General features: G+C 46.9%; 1 protein-coding gene across 1 annotated transcript in view; it reads left to right on the forward strand.

Annotated features, from left to right (window-relative positions):
- The window catches only part of MTMR7 (myotubularin related protein 7), a 96415-nt gene that overhangs the window by 50331 nt on the left and 24893 nt on the right, over window positions 1–21191 (forward strand). The window contains exon 6 of the mRNA XM_034772523.1: window positions 9236–9368. Within this exon, the coding sequence (XP_034628414.1) occupies window positions 9236–9368 (133 nt within the window). The remainder of the gene's footprint in view (window positions 1–9235; window positions 9369–21191) is intronic.

Here is a 21191-nt window from a genome sequence, read left to right on the forward strand (position 1 = left end):
CCAAGTGCACTAAATTCCCATCTGCTCATCTTTTAGTGTCAGTGAACAATGTAAAAAAAGTTGCATCTGGACAGTGTTCTTTTAGGACAGTCCTCAGCTTGCCTTGCTATGAGGATATAAATAATCTGTTGAATTCAAATCTCTCTCTCCTTTTGAATTAGACATGAGTGTTCTCCCTAACACAAAGAAAGTAGTCTCTCAGCAATAACAAACAACCTAGCAAAAAATCATCCCAACCCCATTTCTCCCAACAGCTTCCAATCCCCATCTCCCTACCACAGTTCCCAATAAAAAGAAGAACAGGAGTACTTGTGGCACCTTAGAGACTAACAAATTTATTAGAGCATAAGCTTTCGTGGACTACAGCCTACTTCTTCGGATGCATAAGATAGAAGTGGGCTGTAGTCCACGAAAGCTTATGCTCTAATAAATTTGTTAGTCTCTAAGGTGCCACAAGTACTCCTGTTCTTCTTTTTATTGGGAACTGTGGTAGGGAGATGGGGATTGGAAGCTGTTGGGAGAAATGGGGTTGGGATGATTTTTTGCTAGGTTGTTTGTTATTGCTGAGAGACTACTTTCTTTGTGTTAGGGAGAACACTCATGTCTAATTCAAAAGGAGAGAGAGATTTGAATTCAACAGATTATTTATATCCTCATAGCAAGGCAAGCTGAGGACTGTCCTAAAAGAACACTGTCCAGATGCAACTTTTTTTACATTGTTCACTGACACTAAAAGATGAGCAGATGGGAATTTAGTGCACTTGGTAGAAAATATTCTGCCTGCTTCTTTTTTTAAATATATACATTGCAAGTTAAAAGAGGTTTCTGTATTAGAGATCTGGGGTTAGATTCACAGGACACCTAACCGCCCGTTTAGGCTGCTAAGTCACACATTTAGGTGCCATTCTGGGGCAAAATGATTGGGGGGACAGGGCGATCCCAGTCTCTTTCATGTGAGGGGAGGAGAGAAAGCCTGGAGTGGGGTGAGGGCTCCATCTTCTCACGCTGCCACCTCCTCTTTTGCTCCCGGGCCTGCTCCAGAAGGAGAGATTGTGACTTGGTTAGGATATGATGGTAGGTAACCTGGGAGAAAAACCCGCTTCTTAGGAAAATTCTAGTTGTGCCTCTGTACTACTGGCATTCACAAAACCTTTGCTCTGCTGCTGTCTAACCCAGCAGGTGCCTAAGTTTCCACTGCTGAAGTCTTATAGCTGCCAATTTCTGCCAATGGGGATGGTCAAAGTCCCTAAATCCTGACAACACCAAGCTGCTTGGAGCCTAACTCATAAACCCTGGCGGGATTCATAAACTAGGGATTCCCCTGCTTGTGTCACCTGGGGGGCCCAAGTCAGTAGACATGCTGAAAGTACATCTAACCTGCATAAAAGGCAGAGGAGGAATTGGAACCCACACCTTAGCCCACTCGCTAGAATACCCAGTGGTTAGCGCACTCATCCAGGATGTGGGTGACCTAGGTTCAAACCCCTCCCTGTTCTGGAGCAGAGATTGGAATCCAGGTTTTGGATGAGTGCTCTAACCACTGGGATACTAGATATAAGGAAGTGGCATCACCACTATCTCCCCATAGTTTTTCACAAGAAAGGTCTGGCTTAGGCACCCAGCTTTGGGAGAGGGCTCACAGCTGTGCATCCCAAGTGGAGATAGGTGCCTCCCTCTGACTAGGACCTAGGCATCTTACTTCCTTTGAGAGGCAGGGCCACCACCCTACTGGCCATCTGACTAGAGAATCATTCCTGTATGCCTGCCCCTGGTACCATTTCTTGAGTACTGAAATATCATACTATTGTAAATTTTAGAAGGTACTAATGAATGTAGAAAATGAATTGTGTGTATAGAGCTGCTCCCAGCTTAGAAATCTGGTACTCTGGTGGAATGAGGACTGCAAATTAGCAATCAAGGAAGGAAATAGGGCATACAAGCAAGCAAAAAACTCAATGAATAGTAAAAAGTTAATGAATTATAAAAGATGTAAGGCGGTGTCACAAATGATTATCAAAAAGCTGAAAAAGGAAAGCTGGAGAAGTTTCTGTGGGAAATTGAACAAAGATTCAAAGCTTTCAGAAATATATAAACAAATTCAAAGTGAATGGATTTCAAAGTAAAAGTAAATATCTATCTGGTTTTACTGTAAGCAATGAAACTGAGGTCTTCAATTTAGGAAAGGCAGACACTTCAGCAAAAGAATCCCAAAAGGTCAATAGTGATATGAATCAAAACAACGAGTTTTTTGGGGGGGGGGAGGGGGGGAGAGGAGGTTTATTGAGGATAACAGTGATCTATTATAAGGCTGGAGGGGCTATAGTGATGATGTGTTAAACAAAAAGTTTAGTGCGTAGGAGCTTATTGCAGCCATTAGAAACAAGAAAAATACAGCTCCAGGTAAAGATTGAACACTTGTCAGAAGGGAGCCTTAAGATTCTATTGTGGTTTTGTTGTAATGATATTTGGGAAAAAGGACTGCTGCTAATAGAATGGAAACAAGTATTGGTGCTACTAATTAAGAAACAAGGTGTAAAACCATGTGGGATTATAATCTGGGACTATTGGGGGTGTGGGCTAATGATGCTGCTACATTACCATTGAAAGCTTAGGGGAGACTTTTGCTGGAGGATCCTGTGAAGCTGGGCACTGCAGGAAGTACCACTCAGCAGGGCCTGAGTGGCGGCCCCTGGAGCCCATTGATTGGCTCATGCTGGTATATAAATAAGGAAGCTAGTCTAGAGAGTGGCCTGAACAATGATGCAAACTGCCTGCTTGCTTCTGCTATAGACCCTGCTTTGTTGTGGACCCTAGACTCTGGCTTCTGTCACAGCTTTGTCCTGACTTTGCTATTTGCCTGCTGTCTGTAAGCTGGTGCGTGACCCTTACTTCCTGGTATCCTGATCCAATTTGATCCTGATCCTGCTACAGAGAAACAAAAAAGCATAAGGACCAAGAATTTTATGATAATGGTCTTCCTGGACATTGAAAAAGCATTTGACAAGCTATGGAGTGAAGGCCTCCTATATAAACTAAACACACTTGAGTAAAAGAGAGTCAGTGGATAAGGGATTTTTTAAAGAACTATACAAATTAAAGTTGGAACAGCTTTATCAAAAATGTACAGGCTTACAGATCGAACTCCACAAGGCAGTATTATCAGTCCACTTTATTTTCTGTTATGATGTATGACTTCCTGGAAAGTGTGCAAATGGGAGTAGGTTTTTCCCTTTTTGCAGACAACTATGCTATATGGATTAAATATAAAAGACTTAAAGTAGCTATGGAAAAGACAAATCCGGTACTCCAGAGAATTTCCAAGTGGTGAAATGATTGGGGATTTGAATTCTCACTTGTAAAAACGAAGGAAATGCTTTTAACCGGAAAGAAAATTAGGGAAGAATAAGACTTACGATGCAAAAAATTCAGATACACCTCTATCCTGATATAATGCGACCCAATATAACACGAATTCGGATATAACGTGGTAATACAGCACTCCGGGGGAGCGGGGCTGCGCACTCCAGTGGATCAAACCAAGTTCGATATAACGCGGTTTCACCTATAACGCAGTAAGATTTTTTTGGCTCCCGAGGACAGCGTTATATCGAGGTAGAGGTGTAGGTCAAAAGTTTATGTACCTAAGAGTAGTGTTTTGATAATAAATTAACTTGGAAAGGTCACATAGATAATACCATGTAAAAGTAGGATGAACTTACAGGTGTAGCTCAAAGCAAATGGGGTACAGAAAAGAAGGTATTCATGATGTTCAGAGCATTGATAAGACCAGTTTCAGACTACAGATGCCAAGCTTTCGGTTTAGCCTCAAAAACAATTCTTAAAACCTTGGAAGTGCTCCATGCCCAAGATCTGTGATTGAAACATGGCGCAATGTAACACCAGTGTGTGTGCTGCAAAGAGCCACTGGAGAGCACCTATAAAATTAAGAATGAAGCTAGTAGATCTAATCTTTTGGACAAAGATAAAAGGAAATCTTGAAAACAGAAAAGATTTATGAAGATTGCTAGGAACTTAGTAGACAAAATTATATGGATTGTCTCGACTTCCTCATACTATCAGGCCAAAAAATGGGTAAAGGAATTATATAGAAAGAAAAATTGAGAGAACTGAAAAATTTTAATAATGGAAAATCAAATTACAGCTGGACAATAATTCACCCATATGTGAATATGGAACTGTATGGAAAAAACAGAGAAGGAAAAACCACACATTATGACTAAGGCTGCGATTCCGTGACTTTCTGTGACTTCTGCAGCGGCTGGTGCTGGCTCAGGGTGTGCTCCCTGAGGTCAGCAGCAGCAGTTTGGGTATGTGGGAGAGGGCTTGGGGCAAGGGATTTGGGGGTGCTGGGGGGCACTTACCTTGGGGTGGGCAGCTCCCTGGCTTCCACTGGCATGGCTCTGCAGCTCCTAGGTGGCAGAGGGGCCAGAGGGCTCCGCATACTGCCTGCGTTTGCAGGCCCCGCCCCCGCAGCTCCCATTGGTTGCAGTTCCCAGCCAATGGGAGCTGCACAGCAGGTGCTTGTGGAGGGAGCAGTGCACAGAGCCCCCTGACCCCTCCACGGCCTAGGAGCTACAGGGACATGCAGAGCCGGGTACGGAGACACCCCGCCCTCCCCAGCACCAGTGAGGGTCCCGGGCTGCACGGCACTGCCCGCTCCCCAACCCCCAGCACCCATGGGGGTCCTGGGCTGCGCGTCGCTGCCTGCCCCCCACACCCAAGCACCAGCAGCTCCCCCGCCAAAATTTTAGTTAGAGGTATATAGTAAAAGTCATAGACAGGTCACGGGCCGTGAATTTTTGTTTACTGCCTGTGACCTGTCCATGACCTTTACTAAAAATACCCGTGACTAAACGTAGCCTTAATTATGACCAATTAAATTTTTGAATTTATTTATGAAAAACTGGGCCAGCTTTGCCAAATCTATGCAGACAGATCAAAAGCTGATAGCATGGGTAGAGTGGGAACAGCCTTCTGTGTTCCTAGTCAGAATCCAGAAATCTAAAAGGCTATTGAATTATGTGACTGTTCTGATAGCTAAACTAATGGTGGCAGTAAACCTGTGTTGGCAGTAATCTGGATAAGAGATGTGCATCCAGCTGCAGCTGTAATTTTAACTGATTCCTTCTCAGGATATAATGATAATCAGAACAAGGTCTTCAGAAAGCAGAAATGACATAAGTGAAATAATGTTCCTAACTATGGAAGAAATGCGAGCAGGTATCTGTAATAACAGCATGGATTCTGGTTGTATTGGAATTCCTGACATGAGATGGCTGACAAAACAGCAAAACGTGCTCTACAAAATAAGGAGGTGCATATTAAGATACCCTTAAGCACACAAGAATTTAAAAGTGTGGTCACGAAGGAGCCTGCAAAGAAATGGCAAGAACTATGGACTAAGGGGGAACGGAGGGGAGTGAGGGGGACGGGCACAAAGTTTCTGTGATGTAGGCTCAAACTGAAGATACTACTGTACCCCACCACCATGATAGAAAAAGTGAAGTAGTCATTTTTAGAGTGTTAGCAGGTCATTGTGCCTTAAATGATAGGTTTAACTTATTAAAAAAGACAGTGTGCACAACGAAAGAAACTGTGGATCATGTTCTATGGCCGTGTAGTGGGCCATATTTTATGGAAAGAAAGTCTCTGTATGAAAAATTGACTTGGCTTGGAATCAAAGATTTTTTCCCTAAAGGGACTAATGAGAATGCTAGAGAAATGTAATAGTTATTTCCCCTGCCCGCCACAAAAAAAAAGCTTTGCTGCATTTTCTTAAGGATGCTAGAATGAGTGAAAGGATATTTTAAAAAACAAAAACAGACTTTGGCTTAAAAATAACGAAGACGGTAGTGGTCATAGCCTCGTATGATGAGACTGCTGGGCCAAAAAACAAACAAAAAATAAGTTGGGGAGAGAGACTGTAGGAAGTAGGTTGCATCTAGTGGTAGTCCTTAGAGTAGGGAGAGAGATGGAAGAGGAAAGGCAACTGGGTGTCTGTAGGAATGTGACCCATAAATTCCTCAATGCCAGCTGGCAAGGGGGTTACCAGAATATCCTGATATTCTGGTTCACTAAAGAATATCATGTGAGGTCTTAAATGAAAGCCAGGATCACACTAGTTGTTAATATCATTGTAAAATGTATGTACAGATACTGTGTATGGAGATATGTATGTATACTAAGATATGTTCCTAAAGTCTATATTGAGGCAGAGTTGACAAACAGGTTTCTGCCAGACAAAGGATGTTTATTCACCTGTCCCTCTCAGTCAGTGTGTAAATTAAGCACTGTACGCCAACACAATGGAAGCTCCATTTACATACAAAGTTGATGGGAGGGAGCACACTGGAGAATGAGCTATGTGGAGTCATTCTGACTCAGAGATACAAACAACCAACTTCGGAGAATATAAGGAGAAGGCAAGGAAAACACCCCTTTATCCTGCACCTAGGACATAATCGGGCAGTGTGATTACATTCCTGAAGATGGGATTACAACCAATCTTGGTTGAAACACTGCAACCTTCCCAAGCTTCAAGAAAGTGTGTTTTGTTAACTCTCTGGTATGTTGGGCAAACTAACTCTAGCCATGGAAGATTAATGATCAGGGAAGTATTAGTATACTTACAAACATGAAGCAGTGGAGTGGTCAATAGGATACTTCTGGTTATATTCTACAGTTAAAGGCAATATTCAGTAATTGATAAAAAAATAAAATTTAGTCAGCTGTGTAAGAAAAAATAAAACCCATGACCTTGCAGTAATGCCCTAGAGAAGCATTTGTGTGGTATATGCACTTATATCCAGCTGTGAACCTGAATCCCACAGCATTAGGGACAGAGATGAGAACCATAATAACACAATATAATCTGATGTAACTAAATGGGTCCATGATCTCAGTCTATTTAAACAGTTGTATTGTGCATGGAAACCATTCTAGTTTCTGCATGCTGATACTGTGATAAGATCTTAACATTTATTGTTGATTTAAATCACTCTGTATTGCACAGCAATACATCATCTTTGTATCATATGAAAATACTTATAAATCGTAAGAATATAAAGTGTCAATGGCAGGACCGGATCCAGGGGTTTTGCCGCCCCAAGCGGTGGGGAAAAAAAAAAAAAGCCACGATTGCACTTGCTATCGGCGGCACTCCAGCAGCAGCTCCACTGCGCCGCTTTCTTCTTCAGTGGGAATTCGGCGGCAGGTGCTTCCTTCTGAGAGGACCCACCGCAGAATTGCCGCTGAACAGCCCGATGTGCCGCCCCTTCCCCTTGGCTGCTCCAAGCACCTGCTTGCTGGGCTGGTGCCTGGAGCCGGCCCTGGTCAACAGGATGGTTCTTGATGGTGGCTGTTTTCATGGGATTTGAGAGAATTTCTTATATTGGATGCTTTTGCCTTTTCCTTAAAATATCTTTGAGAGTAAAAAATATCAATTTCCTTAGCATATGAATTGTCCTGAATGGTCCATGTAGTCTGAAACCAATCTGTACTACTAGCCAATCCAATTATAGGGTGCAGAGGAGGAAATCTTCAGGGAGGGAAAGGAAGGGGGAAGAAAAGATTTGGGGAAGAGAGAGTGGGGCTGGGCAGAAGAGTATTCAAGACAAAGTGGAAGTGTGCCTGGGACAATGGCAGCATAGCAGAAGACTAGGCTGGGCCTGGTTTCCAGTGTGAATGGGGATGCTTTAGATGGGGGTCTGTGAGGTATACTTGGATGATAGTGCTATGGTAGCTATGAAAGACAGGAAAAAAGGTGCCTGTATGTCTTCCTCTCTCCCTCTTCTGCCAATTGGCAAAGTTAAGTGTATGTATTTAACTTAACTTTGCCTTCTCCTGACTCTTAAGTGCTTAACTATGCAACTTTAACATTCCTAGGCTTGTTTGAAAATTTTATTCACTCACTCGAACACAAATGAATGATAGGGTTTCAGCAAGATCCCAATAGTCTATATACAAGTGGAGCTTATACAGAAACAAGGATCAGCCTCTCTAAATTACAACTTGTACAGACCATTCTTTTAGTCCTTAGGGCCTAGCTAAATCCTAGGTGTTTCATGCCGTAAGGATGAGCCAGGAGGAGGGAATGTTTCTGGCTACAGTGGGAGGGCTGGGTTGGGACTATTGGGAAGAGCCACTTCAGATCCAACCTGTCGCCACCCAACTAGGAACCCTGTCCAGCCTCCCTCAGCTACTCGTTTAGGCTAAGAACCAGCATGGCACCTGTGGTGCATGTCTAGAGGTCAGGCGAGAGAAGGGAAGAACTGGCACGAACACCAAAATGACTCCATGAGGCTGTTGGCCCACTAGAATGTGGGACTCTTCTGGCATTCGGGCTTCAGAGGTTTGGAAGGGGCTCATTTGTGTTAGGGAAAAGAGGGTCAAGAATCAGGGAGAGAGTTGAACCCTTGATGACAGAGGGTAAGAGGAGTGTATTGCCTTGTGAGTGTAGAACCCTCAGGATGTTGCATACTCATCCCCACAGGGTTAAATTGCAGTGCTGTACTCTCCTCTGACAATGTCTGATTTGATTGGTGTTTAAAATGCTGAAATTCTAGCAGCTTCGTTCAAGGTGACAATGTTGGTACTAGACAGTGTCTGTCCAATTAGGAGTGATTGCATAAAAGCCTTTAAGGCAGTGGTGGGCAACCTGCGGCCTGTGGGCCGCATGTGGCCCATCAAGGTAATCTGCTGACGGGCTGTGAGACTGTTTGTTTATATTGACCGTCCGCAGGCACGGCTGCCCGCAGCTCCAAGTGGCCATGGTTTGCTGTTCCCGAACAATGGGAGCTGTGGGAAGTGGCGGCCAGCACGTCCCTGCGGCCCGCGCCATTTCCTAGAGCTCCCATTGAGTGGGAACGGCAAACCACTGCCACTGGGAGCTACGGGCAGCCATGCCTGCAAACGGTCAATGTAAACAAACTGTTTTGTGGCCCGCCAGCAGATTACCCTGATGGGCCACATGTGGCCTGTGGGCTGCAGGTTGCCCACCATTGCTTTAAAGGTTGAAGCACCCTTCTAAAAAGGTGTAGCTACTAGAGTACACAAGTAAAATGAGAATATTCAGTTACAAACTTTGAATTTTTAAATAATAGCTTAATTAATCCCCTTTTCTTTTCTTCACTACAATAGACTGAGAGTTGTCTTTTGAGCATGACCTGTTTCCTGCTCTCACCCGGTCTTTTTTTTTTTTTTTTTTTTTTTGCAGCTCAATGCAATGGCAAACAGAGCAGCAGGGAAAGGATATGAGAATGAAGACAATTACTCCAACATCAAGTTTCAGTTCATTGGTATTGAGAACATCCATGTTATGAGGAGCAGTTTGCAAAAAATGCTAGAAGGTAAAACTTTTCTTGATATCGATATACAGAGAGGTGGCCTAATTCTTCTGTCACGCAGGTGTAAATCCAGAGTAATTTTCTTTGAAGTCAGTTGTATTTCACTTGTAAAACAGGTGAGAGAGGAGAATCAGGCCTATTGATATTGTACAGTATATATCTCCCTTTTTGCTAAAACACTTGTGCCACATATCATCATCCAAAGAAAAATATTCTCTTGATTACAACAGCATCTTACTTTCAGTGATACTTCACCAATATTATTTTTCTTATGTGGTTTATAACTTGGCTGTTTAAAAAAAAAAACAGTTTGAATTGAAACTCAGGTAGAGACAATTTTTAGGCATTTCTTTAAATAAAAAAAAATCACCGTGGCTTAGATATTAGTGGACAATTTATGTTCGGGTTTGAGCTCGTAAAGCACAGGGCTTTGATTTTTTTTTAAATTTCATTGGCAAATGGGGAGTTCATACCTTTTATATTGTAAACTCTAACATAAACCCTTCTTATGTTCTGTACAGTGCAAGTCATATCAGGCCTGATTGTACAACCCTTAGTCACATGAGTGCAACCCTCACACACACACACACACACACACACACACACACACACACAAAGTAATCCCATGGAAACTACAGTAATTCTCATTTAAATCATCACCAATGTCAGTAAGGATTACCCAGCCCATTATTGTTATTATTATTTAATATTTGTATTACATTAGTGCCCAGAGGCCCCAATCATAAAAATGCCCCATTGTGCTAGGTGTTATACAAATATATAAAGACCCCATTCCTTCCTCAGAGTTGGTATTTAACTAATATATAATAGTCTGTTCCCCAAATCTAGTTCTGTGTATTTGAATTTTTTGACTATGTCTGATTTTGGTTTGGGTTTTGGAAAAGATAAGCCAAATGCGTATGGACATGTCTACACTGGCAAAGTTACAGCACTGGGAGTTACAGCGCCGCTCAGCGAGCGCTGAAGGGAAGCCGCTGTTGTGTGTTCACACTGTCAGCTGCCTGCCCAATAGCGTCTTCACACTTGCGGCACTTGCAGCGGTATTCGGAGTGGTGCACTCTAGGCAGCTATCCCACAGAGCACGTCTTTCTCTTCTGCCACTAAGAGTTGTGGAAAGGTGGAGGGGGTCGCGGGGCATCCTGGGTCCTTTCCCAGTGCCCCGTAATGCATTGCTTCATATCGCAGCAATCCCTGTGCTTCCGTCCGCATTTGGCACCATCTTTCAACGGTTTGTGTTTTGCGCGCCCTGCCTCTTCGGGCTGTAGGAATGGATCCCAAACTGTTGACCAGTATGCTGCTTGCTCTGACCAACATGTCACGAGTGGCAGTGGAGTTATTCCTTAAACTACAAAGGCAAGAGGAGTGCGACATTGATTTCGCCAGGCGTAGTAGCTACAACACAAGATTGCTTGTGGCATTCATGGAGGTGCTGACCACAGTGGAACGCTGCTTTTGGGCTCGGGAAACAAGCACTGTGTGGTGGGATCACATCGTCATGTACGTCTGGGATGACGAGCAGTGGCTGCAGAACTTTTAGATGAGGAAAGCCACATTCATGGGACTGTGTGATGAGCTTGCTCCAGCCCTGCGGCACAAGGACACAAGAACAAGAGCTGCCCTGCCATTGGAGAAGCACGTGGAGATTGCACCGTGGAAGCTGGCTACTCCAGACTGCTTCCGATCGGTCACTAACCAGTTCAGTGTGGGAAAATCAACGGTTGGACTTGTGTTGATGGAAGTCTGCAGGGCCATTAATCGCATCCTGCTCCGAAAGACTGTGACTCTGAGCAACATGCATGACATTGTGGATGGCTTGACTCAAATGGGCTTCTCTAACTCTGGAGGAGGGATAGATGGCATGTATATTCCAATTCTGGCACCAGACCACCTATCCCCTGAGTACATTAGTTGCAGGGGTATTTCTTAATGGTTTTCGTGGATCACTGTGGGCTTTTCACAGATATTAATGCAGGCTGGTCTGGAAAGGTGCATGACGCACGCATCTTTCGGAACACTGGCCTGTTCAGGAAGCTGCAAGCAGGGACTTCCTTCCTGGACCAGAAGATCACCATAGGGGAAGTTGAAATGCCCATTATGATCCTGGGAGACCCCGCCTACCCCTTAATACTGTGGCTTATGAAGCCATTCACAGGGCAACTTGACAGCAGCAAGGAGCGGTTCAACAACAAGCTGAGCAAGTGCAGAATCACCAGTGAGTGTGCTTTTGGCCATTTAAAAGCCCGCTTGCGATGCCTCTATGGGAAACTGGACCTGGCCAATGACAATATTCCTATGCTTATAGCCGCGTGCTGTATGCTCCATAATATTTGTGAAGGGAAGGGTGAAAGCTTCACTCAGGGCTGGACTGCAGAGGCTCAGTACTTGGAGGCTGAGTTTGAACAGCCAGAGACCAGGGCTATTAGAGGGGCGCAGCGTGGGGCCATAAGGATCAGGGGTGTCTTGAGGCAGCAATTTGAAACCAAAAGCCACCAATATTTGTTGCTATGCTCGGGAGTGCAGTGCTTGCAATGCTAGAAGGTGATTGGTGTAGACAGTGCAATATGTGGGTTTAACATAATTGTATGTTGCTTTGCGGGGCTCTTTTTGCTTTCAATTAAAGAATAAAGATTGCTTTCAAACCAACACAATTCTTTTATTAAAAACAATAACCGGAGAGAGTTAAACAAAAAAAACCAACAAACCATCAGCAGTGAGGGTGATGGGGGAAGCGAAGGTCCCAGGAGGAAGAGGGGTCCCAGGATGGCTAAAGATTTGTGTATGTCCAGGGGTCATATCCAACCTTCTCCTTTGGAGAACAGTGCAGCGGGTATTGTACTTCAGCAGGGCCAAACTGCAGAGGGGCAGGTGTTGAGTGCAGTGGGTACTGGGAATCCGCAGGGCTGGACTGTGAGGGGGGAGAAGTGGTACAGACTGGAGCCAGGAGGTTGATAAGAGTGTGTTGGCGATGTCTGGGGGGAGCATGGGAAAGAGATTTGTGACAGTGGCTGCAGGGGAGGGTGGGCACGGAGCTGCTCGGTTTGAAGAGCTAGTATCGCTTTGAGGGTGTCTACTTGGCGCTCCATAACATTTGAGAGCCACTCCGTGGCTTCATTCTGGCGTGCCGCGTTCTCCTTTTGGTCCCTCTTCCCGCTGTCTTGCCACTCCTTCAATTCCTGTTTCTCAGCGGTGGAGTGCATTGTAACAACACACAGAAAGTCCTCCTTTGTTCTTCTTGGCCGCTTTCTAATTCTGCGCAGCCGTTCAGCTGCCGATAACAAAGAGGGAGGCTGGTCTCCCAAGATCATCTCTGTGAAGTTTTTAAATGCAACATTTTACAGAAGCAGTATTGTTTGCAACACAGAGAACACTGATTCAGTGATTTAAAACACAGCCAATGCTCTCACACCTGTCACTTACTGGCTGACCCCAGGCAAGTACACATGAGCCACAAGACCCCCAAATGGTGAGTAGTCACAGGGGCAGGTTAAATCTCTCTTCCCGGACCCTGCTGTACACTGGGCACATGGCTCTTGGGGACAGCCAGCACTGTAGTGGGGGCCTGATAATCATTCCTGTCCCCACACTTTCACAGGATGTGATCATTTTGCAAGATATCTTGCTGCTGAGGGTGAGCAGGGAATCAATGGAGGGTCTTCTCCAAGCCTGCAGCTTCCACCCTGGCCCCTATGCCGCTCGCCTGTGTGCAGCAATGGTACACCCCCTCCACCTCCCATGACGGCACAGTGATGCAGGAAAGTTACCGTTAATAGGGCAAGAAACAAAGCAGCTCTGCCGAGGAACCTGCGAGAGCGAATTGCCCAGTATCTCGCCATGAGTTTCCTGGAGATCTCTGAGAGTGATTCCCGTGAAGTGAGGGAGTCAATCAACAGCCTGTTCCGCCGCTCAGACTAGGCATGCGGTGGGAGACAAGCCTACTTTCTGCAACCCTCCTGCCCCCAACAACTCACTTCAGCAGTTCCCAAAATCAAATCCACTTACCAGGGGTCTCCTCTCCTGTTTGCGCTTTGCCAAGATCCGACAGCTGTGACTGGCTAGCCTCCTCCAGGGTAAAGAAAAGCTCCAGCTGCATGCATCTCTGGCTTCCGAGTCATCCTCTGCCTCTGGGTTCCCCTCCCCCTCCACATCCTCATCCAAGATTTCCTCCTCCTGGCTCGGTCCACTTTTGACTGGCACGTGAACCACTGAAGTATCCAGGGTGGTCTTCGCAGTGGAGGTGGGTTCGCCGCCGAATATCGCGTCCAGCTCTTTGTAGAACTGGCAGCTCATGGGCGCAGTACCGGAGCGGCGATTTGCCTCCCATGCCTTGTAGTAGACGTTCCGCAGCTCCTTCACTTTGACCCTGCACTGCAATGTGTCCCGGTCATGTCCCCTTTCAGTCATGCATCGTGAAATCTGTCCATAGATATCATAACTCCTATGGCTGGAGCATAGCTGGGACTGGACAGCCTCCTCTCCCCAAATGCTGATGATGTCCAGCAGCTCAGCATTGCTCCAAGCGGGGGATCGCCTAGTGCGTGGAGCAAGCATGGCCACCTGGAAAGATGCACTGAGACCACTGCACGCGTCACCAAGCAAACAGGAAGGGGACTTTCAAAATTCCAAAGGAATTTACGGGATGGGGATGATGGTTGGTCACCTGAGGGGAGGGCAGTAGAGTTCAAACTGATGACCAGAGAGGCAAGAACAGGCATTGTGGGACACCTCCCGGAGGCAATCGCAGCGCGGTAATTGACCAGGGTGTCTACACTGGCACCACAGCGCTGTAGCTCTGGCGCAGAAAGCTGTACGCCTCTCGGGGTGGTTTTTTTACAGCACTGCAACTGCGCAGTTTCTGCACACTAAGTGGCTTGGCAGTGTGTACACCTCGAGAATTACAGCGCAGAAAGCTGCTTTACTGCGCAGAAACTTGCCAGTGTAGACAGTGCCTAAGATATACATAGATTCATAGATTCTAGCATTGGAAGAGACCTTGAGAGGTCATCGAGTCCAGTCCCCTGCCCTCATGGCAGGACCAAATATAGTCTAGACCATCCCTGATAGACATTTATCTAACCTACTCTTAAATATCTCCAGAGATGGAGATTCCACAACCTCCCTAGGCAATTTATTCCAGTGTTTAACCACCCTGACAGTTAGGAACTTTTTCCTAATGTCCAACCTAAACCGCCCTTGCTGCAGTTTAAGCCCATTGCTTCTTGTTCTATCCTTAGAGGCTAAGGTGAACAAGTTTTCTCTCTCCTCCTTATTACACCCTTTTAGATACCTGAAAACTGCTATCGTGTCCCCTCTCAGTCTTCTCTTTTCCAAACTAAACAAACCCAATTTTTTCAGCCTTCCTTCATAGGTCATGTTCTCAAGACCTTTAATCATTCTTGTTGTACTTCTCTGGACCCTCTCCAATTTCTCCACATCTTTCTTGAAATGCGGTGCCCAGAACTGGACACAATACTCCAGTTGAGGCCTAACCAGTGCAGAGTAGAGTGGAAGAATGACTTCTCGTGTCTTGCTCACAACACACCTGTTAATACATCCCAGAATCATGTTTGCTTTTTTTGCAACAGCATCACACTGTTGACTCATATTTAGTTTGTGGTCCACTATAATCCCTAGATCCCTTTCTGCCGTACTCCTTCCTTGACAGTCTCTTCCCATTCTGTATGTGTGAAACTGATTTTTCCTTCCTAAGTGGAGCACTTTGCATTTGTCTTTGTTAAACTTCATCCTGTTTACCTCAGACCATTTCTCCAATTTGTCCAGATCATTTTGAATTATGACTCTGTCCTCCAAAGCAGTCGCAATCCCTCCCAGTTTGGTATCATCTGCAAACTTAATAAGCGTACTTTCTATGCCAATATCTAAGGCCTTGTCTACACTACGAGAGTAGTTCGATTTTACTTGATTCGAATTTTTGGAATCGATATTGCAAAGTCGAACGTGTGTGTCCACACTAAGGACAGTAATTCGACTTTGTGAGTCCACACTAACGTTGAAAGCGTCGACATTCGAAGTGGTGCACTGTGGTCAGCTATCCCACAGTTCCCGCAGTCCCCTCTGCCCATTGGAATTCTGGGTGTAGCCGCAAAAGCCTTCTGGGTAACAAAATGTGTCCAGGGTGCTTTTGGGTAACTGTCGTCATCCGTCCATCACTCCCGCCCTCCCTCCCTGAAAGCGCCGGCGGGAAATCAGTTCGCGCACTTTTCCAGTCATTGACAGCGCGGACGCCACAGCACTGCGAGCATGGAGCACGCTGCGACCATCGCTGCAGTTGTGGCCGCTCTCAACGCCTCGCAGCTCATCATACAGCTTTCCCTGAGGCAGATGCAGAAAAGTCAGGCGAGGAGACTACGGCACCGCGGTGATGGCCTGAAGTCTGAGAGTAGCACAGACCTCTCAGAAAGCACGGGACCCAGCGCCGAGGACATCACGGTGGCAATGGGTCATGTTGATGCCGTGGAACGGCGATTCTGGGCACGGGAAACAAGCACTGAGTGGTGGGACCGCATAGTGCTGCAGGTCTGGGATGAATCCCAGTGGCTGCGAAACTTTCGCATGCGGAAGGGAACTTTCCTGGAACTTTGTGAGTTGCTGTCCCCTGCCCTGAAGCGCAATGACACCCGGTTGCGAGCTGCACTGACTGTCCAGAAGCGAGTGGCCATAGCCCTCTGGAAGCTTGCAACACCAGACAGCTACCGGTCAGTCTCGAACCAGTTTGGGGTGGGCAAATCTACCGTGGGGGTTGTTGTGATGCAAGTAGCGAAGGCAATCGTTGATGTACTGCTGCCAAAGGTAGTGACCCTGGGAAACATGGAGGCGATGATAGATGGCTTCGCAGCGATGGGATTCCCAAACTGCGGTGGGGCCATAGATGGAACTCACATCCCTATCCTGGCACCGGACCACCAGGCCACCCAGTACATTAACCGAAAGGGCTACTTTTCCATGGTGCTGCAAGCACTGGTGGACCACAGGGGACGTTTTACCAACATCTACGTGGGATGGCCGGGCAAGGTTCATGACGCTCGTGTTTTCAGGAACTCTGGTCTGTTTAGACGGCTGCAGCAAGGTATTTACTTCCCGGACCACAAAATAACTGTTGGGGATGTGGAGATGCCTATAGTCATCCTCGGGGACCCAGCCTACCCGCTAATGCCCTGGCTCATGAAGCCCTATACTGGCGCCCTGGACACTGAAAAAGAACTCTTCAACTACCGGCTGAGCAAGTGCAGAATGGTGGTGGAGTGTGCTTTTGGCCATCTCAAGGGGAGATGGAGAAGCTTACTGACTCGCTGTGATCTCAGCGAAACCAATATCCCCATTGTTATAGCAGCTTGCTGTGTGCTCCACAATCTCTGTGAGAGCAAGGGGGAGACCTTTATGGCGGGGTGGGAGGTTGAGGAAAATAGCCTGGCTGCTGATTACGCACAGCCAGACAGCCGGACGATTAGAAGAGACCAGAGGGAAGCACTGTGCATCTGGGAGGCTTTGAAAGCTAAGTTCCTGAGTGAGCAGGGTAACCTGTGACTTTAAAGTTTGTGTACAGAGAAGCTGAACCTGCCCCCGTTTCTTTACCCAGTTAATGTTGACTATCCTATCCAGTTACATACCCCCTTCACCCCCCTTCCAACACACGTTTCGAAATAAAAATAGTTCTCCTTTGTTAATGCACACCGTTTTCTTTAATACTGTTTTCGCGGGAATTTTTTAAAACTGGGACGCAGACTGTGGTGCGGAGCGGGCGTAATGTAGTGACGCGAATGAAGCTTCTAAACTCAAGGATTGACAGGCTCCGCTGCGGTGGGATGGTTGTTTCAATGGAGCCTGTCACCCCTCCTGATCGGGACTGTGTGTATGGGGGGGCTATGTGACTTTGTAGCAGGGGGAGGACGGTTACAGATCCCCTGCTGCGTGGCTCTGTGATCCTGCATAAGGACCGCCGCTTAAGATCTGTAACTGCCCTCCCCCGCCACAAAGTCACAGAGCAACCCACCCCCCACCACATAACATGAAAACCACCTCCCAGACTAACCAGGGTAACTAGTCACTGCATCACTGCACTGTGTATGTGCCCTGCTGCTGTACCTGCCCCCGCCTATGTACCCTGCCAAAGGTGACTGTCCTGTCCAATTACCAACCCCCTTTCCCCTCCTCCTCCAAAAGAACATGATTGAAACAGTAGTTAACAGAAACGTATTTTTTATTATCAACTACACATGGAACTGGGAGGTGAAACTTGGACGGGGGCTTGTATCAGGTGGGAAGGAAAGAACTTTTCAAATTTTGGGGAATGAGAGCCTTCTGCTACTAGAGCTCTCTGCAGGGGTGGAGTGAGAGTTAGCACGGACTCTGCCGCCTCTCCTTCTTTGCTCTTTGGGTGAGGTGGGTATGGGACTTGGTGGCGGAGGAGGGCGGTTAGAGATAGACTGCAGCGGGGCTCTGTCCTCCTGCCTCCGTTCCTGCAGAACATCCACAAGGCGCCGGAGCGTGTCTGTTTGCTCCCTCAGTAGTCCAAGCAGCGTTTGAGTCGCCTGCTGGTCTTCCTGCCGCCACCTCTCCTCCCGATCCATGTTTGCTTGGTGCATTTGGGTCAAGTTCTCCCGCCACTGGGTCTGCTGTGCTGCCTGGGCTTGGGAACAGGCCATAAGCTCCGAGAACATGTCCTCCCGTGTCCTCTTCTTCCTACGCCTAATCTGCGCTAGCCTCTGGGAGTGTGATGCCAGGCTAGGTTGTGAGACAGTCGCAGATGGGGCGGTGGAAATGGGAAAAAGGGAGTGAATTCCTCAGAAAGATAAATGTAGTTGTGAACAAAGAACATAGTCTTTCTCTGTGAACAAGACCATGCACAGCACCTATCACATGCGCACTCAGCACAAGTTCGAATTCTCGGCCTTCGCATTCAGTGCCTGGGGTCTTGCACAGCACATTTGAGAAGCGGGGAAGCACAACGGAATTTCTGTTGCAGGCAGACATGATAAGCCGTAGACTTGTGGCAGTTTAAAACTTTTAAATTACCACTGGCCTCATTTCACATTTAAAGCAATGTCAGTCCCTGCTGCCAGCAATCCGGCAAGTGGGAACTCTGCCCCTGTCCCACCCCCTCGCGGCTGTCCCCGGGAACAATCCCTTTCGGCTGCCCCTCTTCCGCCTCCACCACATGGCTGCAAACCAGCGGTTACAGTTCTGTAAAGGAACGGGCAAGCAGTCCCAACACTAACATTCCCCTACCTAATTCAAAGCAGGTCACCATGAGCGACATCACCCTGATGAGGATCTCTGAGAGCAAGAGAGAGAGAATGCGCCGGGAAAGCCTCCAAAGACCAGGGCTGTATGCCGCCCTGCTGTGCAGAGCAATGATTCCCGAGTACTTGATAGTCTCATGGCGCGGCAACGTGTCGTACTTCGGAGGACCCAATAAGGCCGCTCTCCCCAGGAACCTCATGCAACGGCTTTCCAATTACCTCCAGGAGAGCTTCATTGAGATGTCCCAGGAGGATTACTGCTCTATCCCCGGACATATAGACCGCATTTTACTGTAGCTGCAGTAGCGGGGACTAAACAGTAGAGCGGCTTGGGCAGGACAATCACGGAAAACCGGACATTGCTAGATTTTTTTTCAAAACTTGCACTGCCCATGACTGAACAGTTAAGCGCCTAGGGCAAAGTAATCATGAACAACCCATTCTTTTAATTGTTAATATTCCTGTTCTGTTAAAAATAAATGTTTAGATGTTTATAACACTTACTGGCTGATCCTTCCCCAGATTCTGTGTCCGGGGTAACGGCTGGGGACGCTTGGTAGGGGATCTCTGTAAGGGTGATGAAGAGATCCTGGCTGTCGGGGAAATCAGCGTTGTGAGCGCTGCCGACTGCCTCGCCCTCCTCATCTCCTTCCTCATCTTCCCCGTCCCCTAACATGTCCGAGGAACCGGCCGTGGACACTATCCCATCCTCAGAGTCCACGGTCAGTGGTGGGGTAGTGGTGGCGGCCGCACCGAGGATGGAATGCAGTGCCTCGTAGAAACGGGATGTCTGGGGATGGGATCCGGAGCGTCCGTTTGCCTCTTTGGTCTTCTGGTAGCCTTGTCTCAGCTCCTTGATTTTCACGCAGCACTGCGTTGCATCCCGGCTGTATCCTCTCTCTGACATGTCTTTAGAGATCTTCTCATAGATCTTTGCATTCCGTTTCTTGGAGCGCAGCTCAGAAAGCACGGACTCATCGCCCCACACAGCGATGAGATCCAAGACTTCCCGATCAGTCCATGCTGGGGCCCTCTTTCTATTCACAGACTGCACGGCCATCACTGCTGGAGAGCTCTGCATTGTTGCCAGTGATGCTGTGATCGCCACGATGTCCAGACAGGAAATGAGATTCAAACTGGCCAGACAGGAAAAGGAATTCAAATTCAAATTTTCCCGGGGCTTTTCCTGTGTGGCTGGTCAGAGCATCCGAGCTCGTACTGCTGTCCAGAGCGTCAACAGAGTGGTGCACTGTGGGATAGCTCCCGGAGCTATTAGCGTCGATTTCTATCCACACCTAGCCTAATTCGACATGGCCATGTCGAATTTAGCGCTACTCGCCTCGTCGGGGAGGAGTACAGAAGTCGAATTAAAGAGACCTCTATGTCGAACTAAATAGCATCGCAGTGTGGACAGGTGCAGGGTTAATTCGATGTAACGGCGCTAACTTCGACATAAACGCCTAGTGTAGACCAGGCCTTAGTCGTTAATGAAGATATTGAACAGAGCCGGTCCCAAAACAGACCCCTGCGGCACCCCACTTGTTATACCTTTCCAGCAGGATTGGGAACCATTAATAACAACTCTCTGAGTATGGTTATCCAGCCAGTTATGCACCCACCTTATAGTAGCCCCATCTAAATTGTATTTGCCTAGTTTATCGATAAGAATATCATGCGAGACCGTATCAACTGCCTTACTAAAGTCTAGGTATACCACATCCACAGCTTCTCCCTTATCCACAAGACTCGTTATCCTATCAAAGAAAGCTATCAGATTGGTTTGACACGATTTGTTCTTTACAAATCCATGCTGGCTATTCCCTATCACCTAAACTCTAGAATTAACTATTGCAGTAGCGTATGTGTTGCGTGAATTACAGACCACACCTGAATCTTCAGCTAATGGGTTAGCTAAAACCTTTAAAGTAGAGTGCATTGCCTTAATATCATCTTGAGGTGACAAAAGCATGAATCATGGTAGTGAGATCTGCATCTGAAAGAAAGTCACAGCCTCCAGGCCAGATGCAAAGGGAAGAAACTCCCTGGACTGTCCACTTGTAATGTGGAGTGCAGTCACAATTGCTCTCCTTTGTATGGTGCAGCATAGACCCCTGCTGCATACCAGTCTCAGTTTGTAGACTGATACAGAGTGGTGGGGGGGGCCACAACACCCCCTCAACCACCACCCAGTTTGGACACAGTACATCTCAGGGGAGTTTGGAGGGACTGTAGCCTTTCCTGGCCTGTAAACTTGCTGTCTGATTTGGTGGAGAGTCTCCTTGCACGTCTTCCCAATTATGCACCCATGTAAACTTGGCCCTAAGTGGGGTAGCTGGTTAATTCAATATCTACAAGGCAATTTATTTTCATACAATACATCAGCCTCGCTATGGGGTATTATTATTAAGTTCCTTGATCTAAGAGTCTTAGGATGAGGGCACAGAGGATTTCCAGTTAATGGTAATGTATTGTTTGGCTAGAAGTAATGCCAAGTGAATAAACCTGTCCTTGTATTTGTTCAGCACGAGTCCATCAAAGATAATGTAGT

This window comes from Trachemys scripta, chromosome 5, assembly GCF_013100865.1.
Source record: "Trachemys scripta elegans isolate TJP31775 chromosome 5, CAS_Tse_1.0, whole genome shotgun sequence".
Classification (NCBI taxonomy): domain Eukaryota; kingdom Metazoa; phylum Chordata; order Testudines; family Emydidae; genus Trachemys; species Trachemys scripta.